Source organism: Aegilops tauschii, chromosome 4, assembly GCF_002575655.3.
Source record: "Aegilops tauschii subsp. strangulata cultivar AL8/78 chromosome 4, Aet v6.0, whole genome shotgun sequence".
In the NCBI taxonomy this organism is placed as follows: Eukaryota; Viridiplantae; Streptophyta; class Magnoliopsida; order Poales; family Poaceae; genus Aegilops; species Aegilops tauschii.
Window position 1 is genome coordinate 123,151,361 of NC_053038.3, and position 18,576 is coordinate 123,169,936.

The window sequence follows — 18,576 nt, forward strand, 5'->3', positions numbered from 1 at the left end:
TGCGTCAACCTGAATCAGCAGATCCTCAGTGATTGGTGTCATCTTCTTGTCCCCGTGCATGATCTAGCGACGCGTTTGGTTCGTTACATTTTCGCTGTCTCCCGAATACAGTGGCTCACGATTACGTTACCTGCGTTTGTTTCGGCCGCGTCGGTTTTAGCTCCCATGTAATCGCAAACCATCCTTCACAAAACTGAAAACACCCGAGACAACTTGGTATCGAAAAACACCGCTCGTCCCAACCGTTTTCTTCACCAGAAGAGGAGAACCAAGCAGCAGCGCCGGCGTCTCCCTCGTCGTGAGCAGTACCATCGCCGCCGATCTCCATTCGCCTCCGCCGCCGAGCGCCGCCGGTCTCCGTTTGACTCCGCCGCCGAGCGCCGCCGGTTTCCGTTTGCCTCCGCCGCCGTGGGGAGCGTCACCGATCTCTCGTCGTCGTCGCCACCGCCGCCGCAGCCGTGGGCAGCGCCACCGATCTCGGTTCGCCGCCGTGAGCAGTAGCGTTCTTTTGATCGGCCGGTGATCTCATTTTCCTTCACGAGCCATTCCTAGCAGCCGGCCGTCGTCCAGTCCTCCGGCATCTTCTACAAGGTTGGCAACGGTACTCCACCTCCACGGCTTCCTATTCCCTTGCGTGAACCAAACACTTCACGCATTCACTCACCCCTAATCTAATACAGTGTATTCACATTATAACAGTGAATACATTACCTGAGCTCCAACCAAACGCATCGTAGATGGATGCGTGTTCCAATCGCTCTTGGACTGTACACAAGGACTGAAGAACAAACCTGTTGTGCTGCATCCATTGATATGGCGCTGCTCAACTTCTTCCACCGCTGATCCGCGATGGCTCGACCGACATGTCGCTTGCGGATGGGCTGAAGGTTGCTTGGCAAGGGCTACAACGCAGCAGCAACAATGGTGAACGTTTGAAGACGTGTTTATCGAGCAGGATCAGCACGGAAGGATATGATTTGCTGGATCCGGCTCCTCCATCTCCGGTGGCTTTGGCGGCAAGATGACCACACCGAACTGCGGTGACGAATCGCTGCGGATTCCGGTGGCCACCAAAAGATTTTCGTGAGGGTTCCCCTCTTTAGATCCGGTGGTTGTCTTCGACAGTGTCATGCAATCTAAAGACGACGGCTTGACGCAAAGGTATGATTGTGCAGCGGTGGTAGTCGAGTAGCCCAGTGCAAGCTGCTGGGATCGCAGAAAAGTGGTGGCGACAACACATGATTGACTTCGACGAGCTCCGGGGTGAAAACCTACGTTTGACCTAGGTTGGTTATAACTGGCAATGGCGATGTTTTGCATTGTTATCTTGTTGAAGACATTGCTCGGATATGCTCGAATTGGTTTTTCAGGGTGAAAACCTAGAACCTGCCTATTGGTGGTTGGATCTGGTGACGGTGACGCTTGAACGCTGCTCCCTTCGTGAAGGCGTTGCTGTTGAAGAACCTCGTTGTCTTTATGATGTCATGAGGTGATTGGTGCGGATAAGGTCATAGTTGTAGTTTGTCGATCGTGGATTTGATAACTTCAGGTTTTTTTCCTCGCTTAGGCATAGCTTTGGTCTTACATGACTTTGCTATTTGCCAGCGTGTTTTTGTGTGTGTGAGTTTATGATGGATGTGTGCATCCTAGCTATGCAGAGGCCGGGTATATGCTCAATGAGTTTGTATCCCCTTGATGCTTCATTTTGAGTTAAATAAAATCCACCCTTTCTCGAAAAAAAGTATTTTAGCAGAACGATGGAGTACCACCTGAACTTGTTGTAATTTGCTTCCTTGGAGGGGCGCAGGCCCGGGGACAAAAGGGCTAGGGTGCAATCTATAGCGACTCAACATCCTGGGCTTGAAGCTAATGCGTCAGCAGCGAAGAACAAGATCAGGCTAGAATTACCCAAGACCCTACATATAGTCCTTGCTTTATTGCGAATTTCAAGCTGGCAGCACATGCACAGAAGTAACATAGTTCACATGTTCTACTACTTTCAGTGCGCCATGTTCTTTTGGAGGACGCAAACACCTTACACACCACTCTGTAAACCCACTGCAAAACCCAAGAAACACAACCAGTGGTTGGCTGATCCACTGCCTGACAGTTCTGAGTTGTGACCTACATGCATCTTCCCCTGAGCAGCAAAGCATATCCATGGCCTGTCTCTAGGCCTCTTCTTCAAGCAGCATCCGATCAAAGTGCCACACCCCTGCATGCATACAAACCATGCAAGTAAAACATCCGATGCCGTAGCAATATCAGTTGCTTTTCACAAGTACAAAGTTAGTACAAAGTTGGGTCATCTATTTTGGAACGGAGGGAGTACAAACTAACCGTGTCCTTTGCCGATTCTCCTAAGCTGCGTCACGTACTCGGAGATCTTCTTCACGGCATCAACCTTTCACAAGAATTTAGCAGGAGTTATTCGGTCAGCAAAGCACAAAATGAAGCAAAGCATCTCAAAACTACGGTGCGTGTGTGGCAGATCTCTGACTCTCTGTATTGAGGCGGTTTTATTTTTACCTGCTCCTGAAGAAATTGACTCTCAACAAAGTCGCTCAGCTGAGGATCATTGCACCTTGTTGCCACCTGTTAAATTTTGGATGAACATTTTAACTATGGTGTGGCACAGTATTGCACGTACTGTTCTGATAAATCAATCAGGAATTCATTTGGTCGCAGTTGCACACACATCCCTTTTACAATAACCTCCTTGCAAGCATGAAGGAGCAACTTACAGAGTGCAGGTTGTGCAGCTTCTCATTCACGAGCTTTTCAAGAGCTAGAGCCAACTCCATTGCTGAAACAACATGAGAGGTTCAAGTTAGAACACAGGAGGATTTCACAAGCTAGGTTCCACAAAATGAAAGCAGCAAATGAGGGAAATATCTGGATTTTAACAGCTTGCTACTTACTTTCCGACTGTTTTGTGCCCTTGTCTATTCATATGTTTTATAAATTAAAGCTTTTCAAACACAACACAGTTTTCCGTGAGCACACGTCAGGGCAGTGACAGTTTTTGATGATCAGACATGATCAAATTCAAAAGGTCACTGGAGACCAGGTGCATAACTGATCAACAGCTAAAAATTTACATCTGTTTGACTGAGGCCATGTTCAGTTGATAATCAGTTATAGCTTTGCGTATAGTACCTACTAACTTACGCTGTCATCTAGTGAACTACTGTTACTTTCCCCAGGTAATTAATCTGGCACAGCTGATAGTGCCTTTCTAAGAACTGAATATGCATAAACACCCACAACCATAAATAAACTTACCATACAGAGCATCGCCTTTCTCAGAGTGGTCGAACTCTGTCAATGGGGTCACGATAGACTGGAGCCTCACCCGCCCTCCACGTCTGTTCTGATGGACACACATAAGAATACACCAAGCATCATCCATCAGTTTCTAGCTAGCACGACAGGACAGTGGTATTAATATTTTTAAGGTCAAGGAAATCAATGATACCTGGTACTCCATTAGCATCTCCGCGTGCTCCCTTTCCTCGTCGCTCGATTCCTTAAAGAACCTGGAGAAAAGAAACAGGCGCACATCAGAACCAAGCTTTGTTCAGAAAATTGTACTGGTAGCTTTAGTAATGGAAGACAGCTACATCACTGTGCATACTTGGCAAAGCCCTTGAGGGCAACATTGTCCCGGTCGAAGTAGGCGTAGAGGGAGTGGTACGCGTACGAGGCATTGTACTCCACACTGCAATGCAGACATACAGTATTAGTTTTCCTCTAATCAGGACCAGATGCAGGCACTATCTAGCGAGCTAAGAATGGTCAGGTAACTCAAACCAAAACCATCAGTCCTTTGTAAAAATTTACAGTAAAATCTGCAGGCACAAATTGCACGCAGTCGATTTATCGGGATGATGAGGCGCATAGCGCTGGTGCGGGTTTACTCACTTGATCTGCTCGTTGATGGCGGCCTCGCATTCATCGACGAACTTTTGCCTGGCGAGCGACTGGCCCTCGGCCTGCGGCACGAGCGAAAGCTCCCCCTTGAGCTCCTCGAACGGCTGGAACATCACACCGCTGAGGAGCACCTCCTCCTTTTTCCCCTTCCCCGCGGCCCTGCACGCCGTCGACGGCCCTTTCGCTAACGGCGGCAGCCTCGCAGAACCGTGGGCCGGCCCTGGCGCAGAGAGCTGGCTAGCCGCGGCGACGGCGGCCGGAGACGACGCAATCCTAAGAAGCATCTCGAAGAGAAGAAGATGGGGGCGAGTGAGGGGAACTGGAAGTGGGCGTGGAAGGCCGAAGTGGGAGAGGAGACGGGGATAGCTGGATAGGTATTACTAACCAACAAAATACTCGCATACATTATTGATTATCTTACTATTGAAAGGGAATTGTAATCTCACTTCCTCGTCTTCAGAATTTTCTCGTTTCATGATCCTTTTCCCACCTTCTCTGTTTCCATTTTTCTTCATTCCATACGTGCCAAATAGTTTTCTTTTTCTTCATTGGTTTTTTATCCCTTCATTTTTCTTCATTCCATTTTTCCGGACGGCTTGTTACCCGAGCGAACCAATCTTCCTGCCTATGGCGTATCCTAAATGGTTGCAACCGTCGATGGCTCCTCTCTTTCCCTCAATCCCCATTCTCTTTTCTTTTTTGCGGGTGAGGACTTGTATTACTCAACTATTCAAGTCCTTACAATCAATAGCATTTAGCTCTAAAATAAAATCAGTACCATAACCCAACCATGTCATGGTTCTTCCTTCAGTCCGAACAAAATTAGCTAAGCTATCGCTAACACTATTTTAAGTACGATTTATATGAGTAATATAAAAATCACGAAGAGACATTAGATGTCTAATCTCTTTAGTAAGAGATAAGTAAATCAATCTATCAGTCTCCTTTGCCTGGACAAGCTTGACTGCAATAATAGAATCCATCTTGATCATAATAGAATGATCACTTCTAGGCAAGAGACAATCCCTCCATGCAAGCACATAGTTTTGCTTCAAGAGCACCACGACAGGAAAATAAACAATGGTTCCATCAACCACTCTAAGCAACATATCTGCACCAGCTGAGCTTCCATGAGCAAAGGATCCATCTGAGTTTAATTTCACCCAGCCGTGACAAGGGGAAGTCCATTGAGCAACCACTCTAGGCATTATCACATGTGAGGTCGCCTGTAGTGCTCTATCATATGTCATTATTTGCTTCCCTTTGTTCTAATATGTAGTAAGATCTTTCTGCAAACCAAATAGTGAATCAAGGTAGCTCATTAGAAACCTCTTTGATGCTTCCATTAATGACGGTGGCTTATTGTGGACCACCTCATTGCGAATAAACCAGGCACGCCATATGATCATTAGTACCATACTGCGTTCTACATCTGAAAGAGGAGCAAGGGCACACAACAACCACTCCTTCCTTGTGTTTTTAACTGAATCAACCTCCGAAAAAGTCCATACAGGGGACATGGTTCTCCACAAATCACGTGACAAAGGGCGTCTAAGGAAAGGGTGAAAATTGTCCTCTGGTTCATGATCACAAACGGACATATGTCATCATTTTCCAGCCCCCTACTAAACTTTTTCTACCAAGTTGGTAATGCATTAGTTGCGACTTTCCAAGCATGATTACGGACAGTCGGTGGAACGTCACACGACCAGATAAGTTTCCAGCAAGAACGGCGCCCATCTGGCCGAGAACTAGAACCAGTAGCCGACCCTCTCTGTACTTCATCAAAAGTTAAATCGCATGCACTCTTCACAGAGAAAGTCCAAACTTGCCAGGACCCCACGCTAAAGTATCATCTTCAAGCCGACGAGAAGCACAAATTTTGACAATCTCCGCCACATCCGCCGGCAAGAACTCATGAAGTAGTCCAATATTCCATGCACCATTACCATCTAACAGCTCGGACACAAAGCGTATATGATATCTACCTTGTAGTGTGATAGGCTTGTAAGAGAATGATCTCGGAATCCAGTTATTGCGCCAAACACGTATGCTCCTCCCATTGCCCACTCTCCACACCAAGCCCTTCTTTAGAAGATCGAGCCCATGAGTAATAGCCTGTCAAGAAGAAGAAACATTGCATGTAAAAACCGTGTCCTCCAACTTACCCTCCAGATAGTACCTAGCCTTTAGGACTTGAGCACAAAGATTGTCCGGTTTTAAAATAAGTCTCCAGGCCTGCCTTGCTAGCAAAGCTTGATTGAAAAGATGGAAATCTCGAAAGCCCAAACCACCTTTATCTTTAGGCTGCAGCAAAGTATCCCAAGCCCACCAGTGCACCTTTCTTTTGCCTTTCAAATAATCCCAATAAAATCCTCTCACCATCCTAGTGAGTTTGTCAAAAATTGAGAAGGGCAACTTAAAAAACCCATAATATACGTGGGTAGTGCTTGAGCTACAGACTAAATAAGTGCCTCTCTACCAGGTTGAGCGAGATGGCCATCTCCCCACTGAATAAGACACTTTGTTAAACTCATTTGAATATTTTGGAATCTCCCTTTCGACGGCCGGCCATCAGGAGTGGGAAGCCCCAAATATTTTTCCACGAAGACCATACTAGTGACATTAAGAACTTCTCTTACTTCCTACTGGACACCATCTGGACATGCATGCCCCAAAAGAATAGAACATTTATTGAAATTCAAACTCTGTCCCGTGGCGTTACTATAGAGATCCAAAGCCAGTTTGATCCTTAATGCTTGAGCTCGTGATGCCTCAAAGAATAGAAAAGTATCATAAGCAAACAAAAGATGTGAAATACCCGAAGCTCTTTTGCATACCTTAATAGGAGTAATATCACACGCAGAGACATTATTTTTTAGAATTCCAGATAGACCATCAGCCACAAAAAGAAACAAGAACAGAGAGAGAGGGGTGAGGGAGTCCTGGACTAGGGGGTCCTCCGGGATCCGGGCTGTGTGATGTGGGCCGGATTGGTGGGCCGTGAAGATACAAGATCGAGGACCTTCTCTCGTGTCCGGATGGGACTCTCCTTGGCATGGAAGGCAAGCTTGGCGTTCGGATATGAAGATTCCTTTCTCTGCAAACCGACTCAGTATAACCCTAGCCCCCTCCGGTGTCTATATAAACCGGAGGGTTTTAGTCCGTAGGGGTAATCATAATCATACAGGCTAGACATCTAGGGTTTAGCCATCACGATCTCGAGGTAGATCAACTATTGTAACCCCTATACTCATCAAAGTCAATCAAGCAGGAACTAGGGTATTACCTCCATTAAGAGGGCCCGAACCTGGTAAACATCATGTCCCCCGCCTCTTGTTACCTTCGATCCTTAGACACACAGTTCGGGACCCCCTACCCGAGATCTGCCGGTTTTGACACCGATATTGGTGCTTTCATTGAGAGTTCCTCCGTGTTGTCGATAGAAGGATCGATGGCTCGCCTTGTCGTCAACGGCAAAATCACCTCTGGAAGAGCCCTAGTGCCTGGGTAGATCCTCCAGATCGGCAATTTCACCATAGGATCCCGTCCAGCCATTAAGCCCAAGGCGGTCCCCCGGATTGCCAAAAATCATCTCTGCATCAACCCCGAAGGCATTGATAAGATGGATCCGACAGATGTTTCGTCTTTAAACGAACTGCTAGATCGCATCGCCGCCCTTGGGGTCGCAACAGATTATGATCTGGTTGGGCTTAAACCCGATCAGAGGGAAATCAGGTCTCAACCTGTCACCCACCTGGTGACTGTTGTGGAAGAGCAAGTTGAGGATACTGCTCCTCCTATTCTAAAAACAAACTATGTTCGGATCTTCGAGCCCTATGAGCCGGATACTCATCTTCAAGAAGGGATCATCTCTCTCCCGAACATAGAATCCGGCATTGAGTCTAAAAAACCCCCGGACACTCCAGACCCTGGGCCAATGACCTCAGAAATTTTTCAAAATCCGGATTCCACAGTGGGTCGGGGTTCGGATTCAAGCCCACCCACCCACCACAATCAATACTCTCCAAGCAATTCCGGTCCCCCGGACATATGCGATTTAATGTATATACGACAGCAACCTCTGGAAACAGTCCATCACTTTTGGGCTAGATTCCTACTTGTTAAAAACAAGATCAAAGATTGTTGCGACGATGATGCGGTATCAGTCTTTTGCCGCAACTGTACGGATGAGGGCATCCTCAACGCCCTCAATCGGCGCCACATTCCGCACTTTGCAGATTTGGCACACATAGTACAGAAGTATTGCGCAATGGAAAGCGCTTGGAAAGCCCAGACAGCTCGGTGGGAGCCACCGGCCGAACAAAAAGGATGCACCCTTATGGGGCACCTGATCATTCTTCCACGGGAAGAAAAATTCAGCCCTTACCGGGACACAGGACTGTCCTCGATGGATGGCTTGACAAGCCCTGTCAGATACACGCGATGCCAAATTCCAAGCCAAATCATAACCTTCGGGCATGTTGGATACTCCGGCAGGTGGCTAAAAGTGGGAAGGCTATCCTCTCCAACACTACTCCAACAAGGTATTCCCCCAAGGATAACGACCTTGATGTGTTTACGGTCTTCGAGACCTTTTCATCAAACAACCGGCGCAAAAGAGCGCTCCGCGACCTCGCCGAAGTTAATCATGTAGCCGCAATAAATCATTGGAACGATATGGCGATAACCTTCAATGCCAATGACAAGCCAAGGGCCCGATCAGTCCGAGCACCAGCCACTTTGGTTCTAAACCCAACCATGGACGGCTTTCGCCTTACTAAAGTGCTCATGGACGGCGGCGGCGGACTGAACCTCATCTACGAAGACACGCTCAATAAAATGCAAATGGACAGGAGTCGCATTGAGCAAAGCAATACATCCTATCGAGGAATCTTCCCCAGTCGGGAAGCAAGATGTTCAGGGAAAATTAAACTAGATGTGGTATTCGGCACGCCCAAGAACTATAGGTCTGAAGAGATAATCTTCCAGGTGGCACCTTTCAACAGCGGATATCATGCCCTGGTAGGGCGAGATGCATTCACACGCTTTCAAGCCATACCTCATTACGGATACATGAAGCTCAAAATGTAGGAAATATGCCCTAGAGGCATTAATAAATGGTTATTATTATATTTCTTTGTTCATGATAATTGTCTATTGTTCATGCTATAATTGTGTTATCCGGAAATCGTAATACATGTGTGAATACATAGACCACAACGTGTCCCTAGTAAGCCTCTAGTTGACTAGCTCGTTGATCAACAGATAGTCATGGTTTCCTGACTATGGACATTGGATGTCATTGATAACGGGATCACATCATTAGGAGAATGATGTGATGGACAAGACCCAATCCTAAGCATAGCATAAAAGATCGTGTAGTTCGTTTGCTAGAGCTTTTCCAATGTCAAGTATCATTTCCTTAGACCATGAGATCGTGTAACTCCCGGATGCCGTAGGAGTGCTTTGGGTGTACCCAACATCACAACGTAACTGGGTGACTATAAAGGTACACTACGGGTATCTCTGAAAGTGTCTGTTGGGTTGACACGAATCGAGACTGGGATTTGTCACTCCGTATGACGGAGAGGTATCTCTGGGCCCACTCGGTAATGCATCATCATAATGAGCTCAATGTGACTAAGGAGTTAGCCACGGGATCATGCATTACGGTACGAGTAAAGAGTCTTGCCGGTAACGAGACTGAACAAGGTATTGGGATACCGACGATCGGATCTCGGGCAAGTAACGTACCGATTGACAAAGGGAATTGTATACGGGATTGATTGAATCCTCGACATTGTGGTTCATCCGATGAGATCATCGTGGAACATGTGGGAGCCAACATGGGTATCCAGATCCCGCTGTTGGTTATTGACCGGAGAGGCGTCTCGGTCATGTCTGCATGTCTCCCGAACCCGTAGGGTCTACACACTTAAGGTTCGGTGACGCTAGGGTTGTAGAGATATTAGTATGCGGAAACCCGAAAGTTGTTCGGAGTCCCGGATGAGATCCCGGACGTCACGAGGAGTTCCGGAATGGTCCGGAGGTGAAGAATTATATATAGGAAGTCCAGTTTCGGCCACCGGGAAAGTTTCGGGGGTTATCAGTATTGTACCGGGACCACCGGAAGGGTCCCGGGGGTCCACCGGGTGGGGCCACCTATCCCGGAGGGCCCCATGGGCTGAAGTGGGAAGGGAACCAGCCCTTAGTGGGCTGGGGCACCCCCCCTTGGGCCTCCCCCTGCGCCTAGGGTTGGAAACCCTAGGGGTGGGGGGGGCGCCCCACTTGGCTTGGGGGGGAAGCCACCCCCCTTCCCCCTTGGCCGCGCCCCCCTTGTAGATCTGATCTCCCAGGGCCGGCGCCCCCCCAGGGGTCCCTATATATAGTGGGGGGAGGGAGGGCAGCAGCACCACAGCCCCTGGCGCCTCCCTCTCCCCCTGCAACACATCTCCCTCTCGCAGAAGCTTGGCGAAGCCCTGCCGAGATCCCCGCTACTTCCACCACCACGCCGTCGTGCTGCTGGATCTCCATCAACCTCCCCTTCCCCCTTGCTGGATCAAGGAGGAGACGTCGCTGCTCCGTACGTGTGTTGAACGCGGAGGTGCCGTCCGTTCGGCACTCGGTCATCGGTGATTTGGATCACGGCGAGTACGACACCATCAACCCCGTTCATTAGAACGCTTCCGCTCGCGATCTACAAGGGTATGTAGATGCACTCCTTTCCCCTCGTTGCTAGTATACTCCATAGATTGATCTTGGTGATGCGTAGGATTTTTTTTAAATTTTGCTACGATCCCCAACAGTGGTATCAGAGCCAGGCCTATGCGTAGTTACTATGCACGAGTAGAACACAAAGTAGTTGTGGGCGTAGATGTTGCCAATTCTTCTTGCCGCTACTAGTCTTATCTTGTTTCGGCGGTATTGTGGGATGAAGCGGCCCGGACCGACCTTACACGTACGCTTACGTGAGACAGGTTCCACCGACTGACATGCACTAGTTGCATAAGGTGGCTAGCGGGTGTCTGTCTCTCCCACTTTAGTCGGAACGGATTCGATGAAAAGGGTCCTTATGAAGGGTAAATAGAAATTGGCATATCATGTTGTGGTTTTACGTAGGTAAGAAACGTTCTTGCTAGAAACCTATACAAGCCACGTAAAAACTTGCAACAACAATTAGAGGACGTCTAACTTGTTTTTGCAGCATGTGCCTTGTGATGTGATATGGCCAGAAGATGTGATGAATGATATATGTGATGTATGAGATTGATCATATTCTTGTAATAGGAATCACGACTTGCTTGTCGATGAGTATGACAACCGGCAGGAGCCATAGGAGTTGTCTTTATTTTTTGTATGACCTGCGTGTCATTGAATAACGCCATGTAAATTACTTTACTTTATTGCTAAACGCGTTAGACATAGAAGTAGAAGTAATCGTTGGCGTGACAACTTCATGAAGACACAATGATGGAGATCATGATGATGGAGATCATGGTGTCATGCCGGTGACGAAGATGATCATGGTGCCCCGAAGATGGAGATCAAAGGAGCAAAATGATATTGGCCATATCATGTCACAATTTGATTGTATGTGATGTTTATCATGTTTTGCATCTTATTTGCTTAGAACGACGGTAGTAAGTAAGATGATCCCTTATAATAATTTCAAGAAAGTGTTCCCCCTAACTGTGCACCGTTGCGAAGGTTCGTTGTTTCGAAGCACCACATGATGATCGGGTGTGATAGATTCTAACGTTCGCATACAACGGGTGTTGACGAGCCTAGCATGTACAGACATGGCCTCGGAACACACGCAATACACTTAGGTTGACTTGACGAGCCTAGCATGTACAGACATGGCCTCAGAACACGGAGGACCGAAAGGTCGAGCATGAGTCGTATAGAAGATACGATCAACATGGAGATGTTCACCGATCTTGACTAGTCCGTCTCACGTGATGATCGGACACGGCCTAGTTAACTCGGATCATGTTTCACTTAGATGACTAGAGGGATGTCTATCTGAGTGGGAGTTCATTGAATAATTTGATTATATGAACTTAATTATCATGAACTTAGTCTAAAATCTTTACAATATGTCTTGTAGATCAAATGGCCCACGTTGTCCTCAACTTCAACGCGTTCCTAGAGAAAACCAAGCTGAAAGATGATGGCAGCAACTATACGGACTGGGTCCGGAACCTGAGGATCATCCTCATAACTGCCAAGAAAGATTATGTCCTAGAAGCACCGCTAGGTGAAGCACCAATCCCAGAGAACCAAGACGTTATGAACGCTTGGCAATCACGTGCTGATGATTACTCCCTCGTTCAGTGCGGCATGCTTTACAGCTTAGAACCGGGTCTCCAAAAGCGTTTTGAGAAACATGGAGCATATGAGATGTTCGAAGAGCTGAAAATGGTTTTCCAAGCTCATGCCCGGGTCGAGAGATATGAAGTCTCTGACAAGTTCTTCAGCTGTAAAATGGAGGAAAATAGTTCTGTTAGTGAGCACATACTCAGAATGTCTGGGTTGCACAACCGCTTGTCTCAGCTGGGAGTTAATCTCCCGGATGACGCGGTCATTGACAGAATCCTCCAGTCGCTTCCACCGAGCTACAAGAGCTTTGTGATGTACTTCAATATGCAGGGGATGGAAAAGACCATTCCTGAGGTATATTCGATGCTGAAATCAGCGGAGGTGGAGATCAGAAAGGAACATCAAGTGTTGATGGTGAATAAAACCACTAAGTTCAAGAAAGGCAAGGGCAAGAAGAACTTCAAGAAGGACGGCAAGGGAGTTGCCGCGCCCGGTAAGCCAGTTACTGGGAAGAAGTCAAGGAATGGACCCAAGCCTAAGACTGAGTGCTTTTATTGGAAGGGAAGTGGTCACTGGAAGCGGAACTGCCCCAAATACTTAGCGGACAAGAAGGCCGGCAACACCAAAGGTATATGTGATATACATGTAATTGATGTGTACCTTACCAGTACTCGTAGTAGCTCCTGGGTATTTGATACCGGTGCGGTTGCTCATATTTGTAACTCAAAACAGGAACTACGGAATAAGTGGAGACTGGTAAAGGACGAGGTGACGATGCGCGTCGGGAATGGTTCCAAGGTCGATGTGATCGCCGTCGGCACGCTGCCTCTACATTTACCTACGGGATTAGTTTTAAGCCTCAATAATTGTTATTTAGTGCCAGCTTTGAGCATGAACATTGTATCTGGATCTCGTTTAATTTGAGATGGCTACTCATTTAAATCCGAGAATAATGGTTGTTCTATTTATATGAGAGATATGTTTTATGGTCATGCCCCGCTGGTCAATGGTTTATTCTTGATGAATCTCGAACGTGATGTTACACATATTCATAGTGTGAATACCAAAAGATGTAAAGTTGATAACGATAGTCCCACATACTTGTGGCACTGCCGCCTTGGTCACATTGGTGTCAAGCGCATGAAGAAGCTCCATGCAGATGGACTTTTGGAGTCTCTTGATTACGAATCATTTGACACGTGCGAACCATGCCTCATGGGTAAAATGACCAAGACTCCATTCTGCGGAACAATGGAGCGAGCAACCAACTTATTGGAAATCATACATACCGATGTGTGCGGTCCAATGAGTGTTGAGGCTCGCGGAGGATATCATTATGTTCTCACTCTCACCGATGACTTAAGTAGATATGGGTATGTCTACCTAATGAAACACAAGTCTGAAACCTTTGAAAAGTTCAAGGAATTTCAGAGTGAGGTTGAGAATCAACGTGACAGGAAAATAAAATTCTTACGATCAGATCGTGGTGGAGAATATTTAAGTCACGAATTTGGTACGCACTTAAAGAAATGTGGAATCGTTTCACAACTCACGCCGCCTGGAACACCTCAGCGAAATGGTGTGTCCGAACGTCGTAATCGCACTCTATTGGATATGGTGCGATCTATGATGTCTCTTACCGATCTACCGCTCTCATTTTGGGGCTATGTTTTAGAGACTGCCGCATTCACTTTAAATAGGGCTCCGTCGAAATCCATTGAGATGACACCGTATGAATTATGGTTTGGGAAGAAACCTAAGCTGTCGTTTCTAAAAGTTTGGGGATGCGATGCTTATGTCAAGAAACTTCAACCTGAAAAGCTCGAACCCAAGTCGGAAAAATGCGTCTTCATAGGATACCCTAAGGAAACCATTGGGTATACCTTCTACCTCAGATCCGAAGGCAAGATCTTTGTTGCCAAGAATGGGTCATTTCTGGAGAAAGAGTTTCTCTCGAAAGAATTAAGTGGGAGGAAAGTGGAACTTGATGAGGTGATAGTCACCCCTTCCGAACCGGAAAGTAGCGCAGCGCGGGAAGATGTTCCTGTGGTGCCTACACCGACTGGGGAGGAAGTTAATGATGATGATCATGAAGCTTCGGATAAAGTTACTGCTGAACTTCGAAGGTCCACAAGGACACGTTCCGCACCAGAGTGGTACGGCAACCCTGTCCTGGAAATCATGTTGTTAGACAACGGTGAACCTTCGAACTATGAAGAAGCGATGGCGGGCCCGGATTCCGACAAATGGCTAGAAGCCATGAAATCCGAGATAGGATCCATGTATGAAAATGAAGTATGGACTTTGACTGACTTGCCCGATGATCGGCGAGCCATAGAAAATAAATGGATCTTTAAGAAGAAGACAGACGCGGATGGTAATGTGACCATCTACAAGGCTCGACTTGTCGCTAAGGGTTATCGACAAGTTCAAGGGGTTGACTACGATGAGACTTTCTCACCCGTAGCGAAGCTGAAGTCCGTCCGAATCATGTTAGCAATTGCCGCATTCTATGATTATGAGATATGGCAAATGGACGTCAAAACGGCATTCCTTAACGGTTTTCTTAAGGAAGAATTGTATATGATGCAGCCGGAAGGTTTTGTCGATCCTAAGAATGTTAACAAGGTATGCAAGCTCCAGCGCTCCATCTATGGACTGGTGCAAGCATCTCGGAGTTGGAACATTCGTTTTGATGAGATGATCAAAGCGTTTGGGTTTACACAGACTTATGGAGAAGCCTGTGTTTACAAGAAAGTGAGTGGGAGCTCTGTAGCATTTCTCTTATTATATGTGGATGACATACTATTGATGGGAAATGATATAGAATTCTTGGAAAGTATAAAGGCCTATTTGAATAAGTGTTTTTCAATGAAGGACCTTGGAGAAGCTGCTTATATATTAGGCATCAAGATCTATAGAGATAGATCAAGACGCCTCATTGGTCTTTCACAGAGTACGTACCTTGACAAGATATTGAAGAAGTTCAATATGGATCAGTCCAAGAAGGGGTTCTTGCCTGTATTGCCAGGTGTGCAATTGAGCACGGCTCAATGCCCGACCACGGCAGAAGATAGAGAAAAGATGAGTGTCATCCCCTATGCCTCGGCCATAGGGTCTATTATGTATGCCATGCTGTGTACCAGACCTGATGTAAACCTTGCCGTAAGTTTGGTAGGAAGGTACCAAAGTAATCCCGGCATGGAACACTGGACAGCGGTCAAGAATATCCTGAAGTACCTGAAGAGGACTAAGGATATGTTTCTCGTTTATGGAGGTGACGAAGAGCTCGTCGTAAAGGGTTACGTCGATGCTAGCTTCGACACAGATCTGGATGACTCGAAGTCACAAACCGGATATGTGTATATTTTGAATGGAGGAGCAGTAAGCTGGTGCAGTTGCAAGCAAAGCGTCGTGGCGGGATCTACATGTGAAGAGGAGTACATGGCAGCCTCAGAGGCAGCGCAAGAAGCAATCTGGATGAAGGAGTTCATTACCGACCTAGGGGTGATTCCCAATGCGTCGGGCCCGATGACTCTCTTCTGTGACAACACTGGAGCTATTGCCCTTGCCAAGGAGCCCAGGTTTCACAGGAAGACCAGGCATATCAAGCGTCGCTTCAACTCCATTCGTGAAAGTGTTCAAAATGGAGACATAGATATTTGTAAAGTACATACGGACCTGAATGTAGCAGATCCGTTGACTAAACCTCTCCCTAGAGCAAAACATGATCAACACCACAACGCTATGGGTGTTCGATTCATCACAATGTAACTAGATTATTGACTCTAGTGCAAGTGGGAGACTGTTGGAAATATGCCCTAGAGGCAATAATAAATGGTTATTATTATATTTCTTTGTTCATGATAATTGTCTATTGTTCATGCTATAATTGTGTTATCCGGAAATCGTAATACATGTGTGAATACATAGACCACAACGTGTCCCTAGTAAGCCTCTAGTTGACTAGCTCGTTGATCAACAGATAGTCATGGTTTCCTGACTATGGACATTGGATGTCATTGATAACGGGATCACATCATTAGGAGAATGATGTGATGGACAAGACCCAATCCTAAGCATAGCATAAAAGATCGTGTAGTTCGTTTGCTAGAGCTTTTCCAATGTCAAGTATCATTTCCTTAGACCATGAGATCGTGTAACTCCCGGATGCCGTAGGAGTGCTTTGGGTGTACCCAACGTCACAACGTAACTGGGTGACTATAAAGGTACACTACGGGTATCTCTGAAAGTGTCTGTTGGGTTGACACGGATCGAGACTGGGATTTGTCACTCCGTATGACGGAGAGGTATCTCTGGGCCCACTCGGTAATGCATCATCATAATGAGCTCAATGTGACTAAGGAGTTAGCCACGGGATCATGCATTACGGTACGAGTAAAGAGTCTTGCCGGTAACGAGACTGAACAAGGTATTGGGATACCGACGATCGAATCTCGGGCAAGTAACGTACCGATTGACAAAGGGAATTGTATACGGGATTGATTGAATCCTCGACATTGTGGTTCATCCGATGAGATCATCGTGGAACATGTGGGAGCCAACATGGGTATCCAGATCCCGCTGTTGTTATTGACCGGAGAGGCGTCTCGGTCATGTCTGCATGTCTCCCGAACCCGTAGGGTCTACACACTTAAGGTTCGGTGACGCTAGGGTTGTAGAGATATTAGTATGCGGAAACCCAAAAGTTGTTCGAAGTCCCGGATGAGATCCCGGACGTCACGAGGAGTTCCGGAATGGTCCGGAGGTGAAGAATTATATATAGGAAGTCCAGTTTCGGCCACCGGGAAAGTTTCGGGGGTTATCGGTATTGTACCGGGACCACCGGAAGGGTCCCGGGGGTCCATCGGGTGGGGCCACCTATCCTGGAGGGCCCCATGGGCTGAAGTGGGAAGGGAACCAGCCCTTAGTGGGCTGGGGCGCCCCCCCTTGGGCCTCCCCCTGCGCCTAGGGTTGGAAACCCTAAGGGTGGGGGGCGCCCCACTTGGCTTGGGGGGGAAGCCACCCCCCTTCCCCCTTGGCCGCCGCCCCCCCTTGGAGATCTGATCTCCCAGGGCCGGCGCCCCCCCAGGGGTCCCTATATATAGTGGGGGGGGGGAGGGAGGGCAGCAGCACCACAGCCCCTGGCGCCTCCCTCTCCCCCTGCAACACCTCTCCCTCTCGCAGAAGCTTGGCGAAGCCCTGCCGAGATCCCCGCTACTTCCACCACCACGCCGTCGTGCTGCTGTATCTCCATCAACCTCTCCTTCCCCCTTGCTGGATCAATAAGGAGGATAAGTCGCTGCTCCGTACGTGTGTTGAACGCGGAGGTGCCGTCCGTTCGGCACTCGGTCATCGGTGATTTGGATCACGGCGAGTACGACTCCATCAACCCCGTTCATTAGAACGCTTCCGCTCGCGATCTACAAGGGTATGTAGATGCACTCCTTTCCCCTCGTTGCTAGTATACTCCGTAGATGGATCTTGGTGATGCGTAGGATTTTTTTTAAATTTTGCTACGATCCCCAACACAAAATGCCCGGGCCCAACGGTGTTATCACTATCTCCAGTGATCCAGACACAGCACTTCCCGCCGAAAAAAACCCCGCATCCCTGGCCCTCGAGGCACTGTCCGAACCCCTGGCGGCCGAGGAGCTCACCGCTCTGTGTTCCACAGTGGACAGAGACGACGTAATTCTTGATAAAAGGCCCAAATCCACTTCTTTCAAGCCAGCAGACGAGATAGTCAAATTTCAAGTTCACCTGAGGAACCCCAAGAAGACAGCTCCCATTGGGGCACAGCTGGATCCGGCGGTCGACGCCGCATTACGCGCGTTCTTGTGTGAGAACTAGGACATCTTCGCCTGGCACCCCTCGGACATGCCGGGAATCCCACGTGCGCTGGCCGAACATAGTCTGAACATACTGAAGGGATACAAACTAGTCAAGCAAACGCTGTAGCGATTTTCTGAACCCAAACGACAGGCTATGGGTTAGGAGCTAGCCAAGCTACTCGAAGCCGGGTTTATCAGAGAGATCAAACATCCGGATTGGCTAGCAAATCTGGTCATGGTGCCGAAGAAGGATAGATCCTGGCGCTTGTGTGTCGACTTCAAGGACCTTAATAAAGCCTGCCCTAAGGATCCCTTCCCACTACCTCGTATCGACCAGATTATTGATGCCACCGCAGGACACGACTCACTCTGCTTCCTCGACGCATACTCCGGATACCATCAAATCAAGATGAAGGAATCTGACCAAGCCGTGACGACATTCATCACCCCATATGGGCCCTCACTGGTGCGCGTCGGTCCTAAA

The 18,576-nt window shown here is 47.7% G+C and overlaps 1 protein-coding gene across 1 annotated transcript; it reads right to left on the minus strand.

The window, feature by feature from the left end:
* Positions 1–1,904: 1,904 nt before the first annotated feature.
* Positions 1,905–4,295, minus strand: LOC109758981 (ferritin-1, chloroplastic). Its single transcript, XM_020317826.3, has 8 exons — positions 3,925–4,295; positions 3,638–3,721; positions 3,479–3,539; positions 3,286–3,373; positions 2,745–2,806; positions 2,530–2,595; positions 2,341–2,404; positions 1,905–2,215 (listed from the first exon to the last, which is right to left on the minus strand). Exons 1-8 carry the CDS (start codon positions 4,215–4,217, stop codon positions 2,172–2,174), a joined length of 762 nt encoding a protein of 253 aa, XP_020173415.1. The 5' UTR covers positions 4,218–4,295; the 3' UTR covers positions 1,905–2,171.
* Between the last annotated feature and the right edge of the window lie 14,281 nt (positions 4,296–18,576).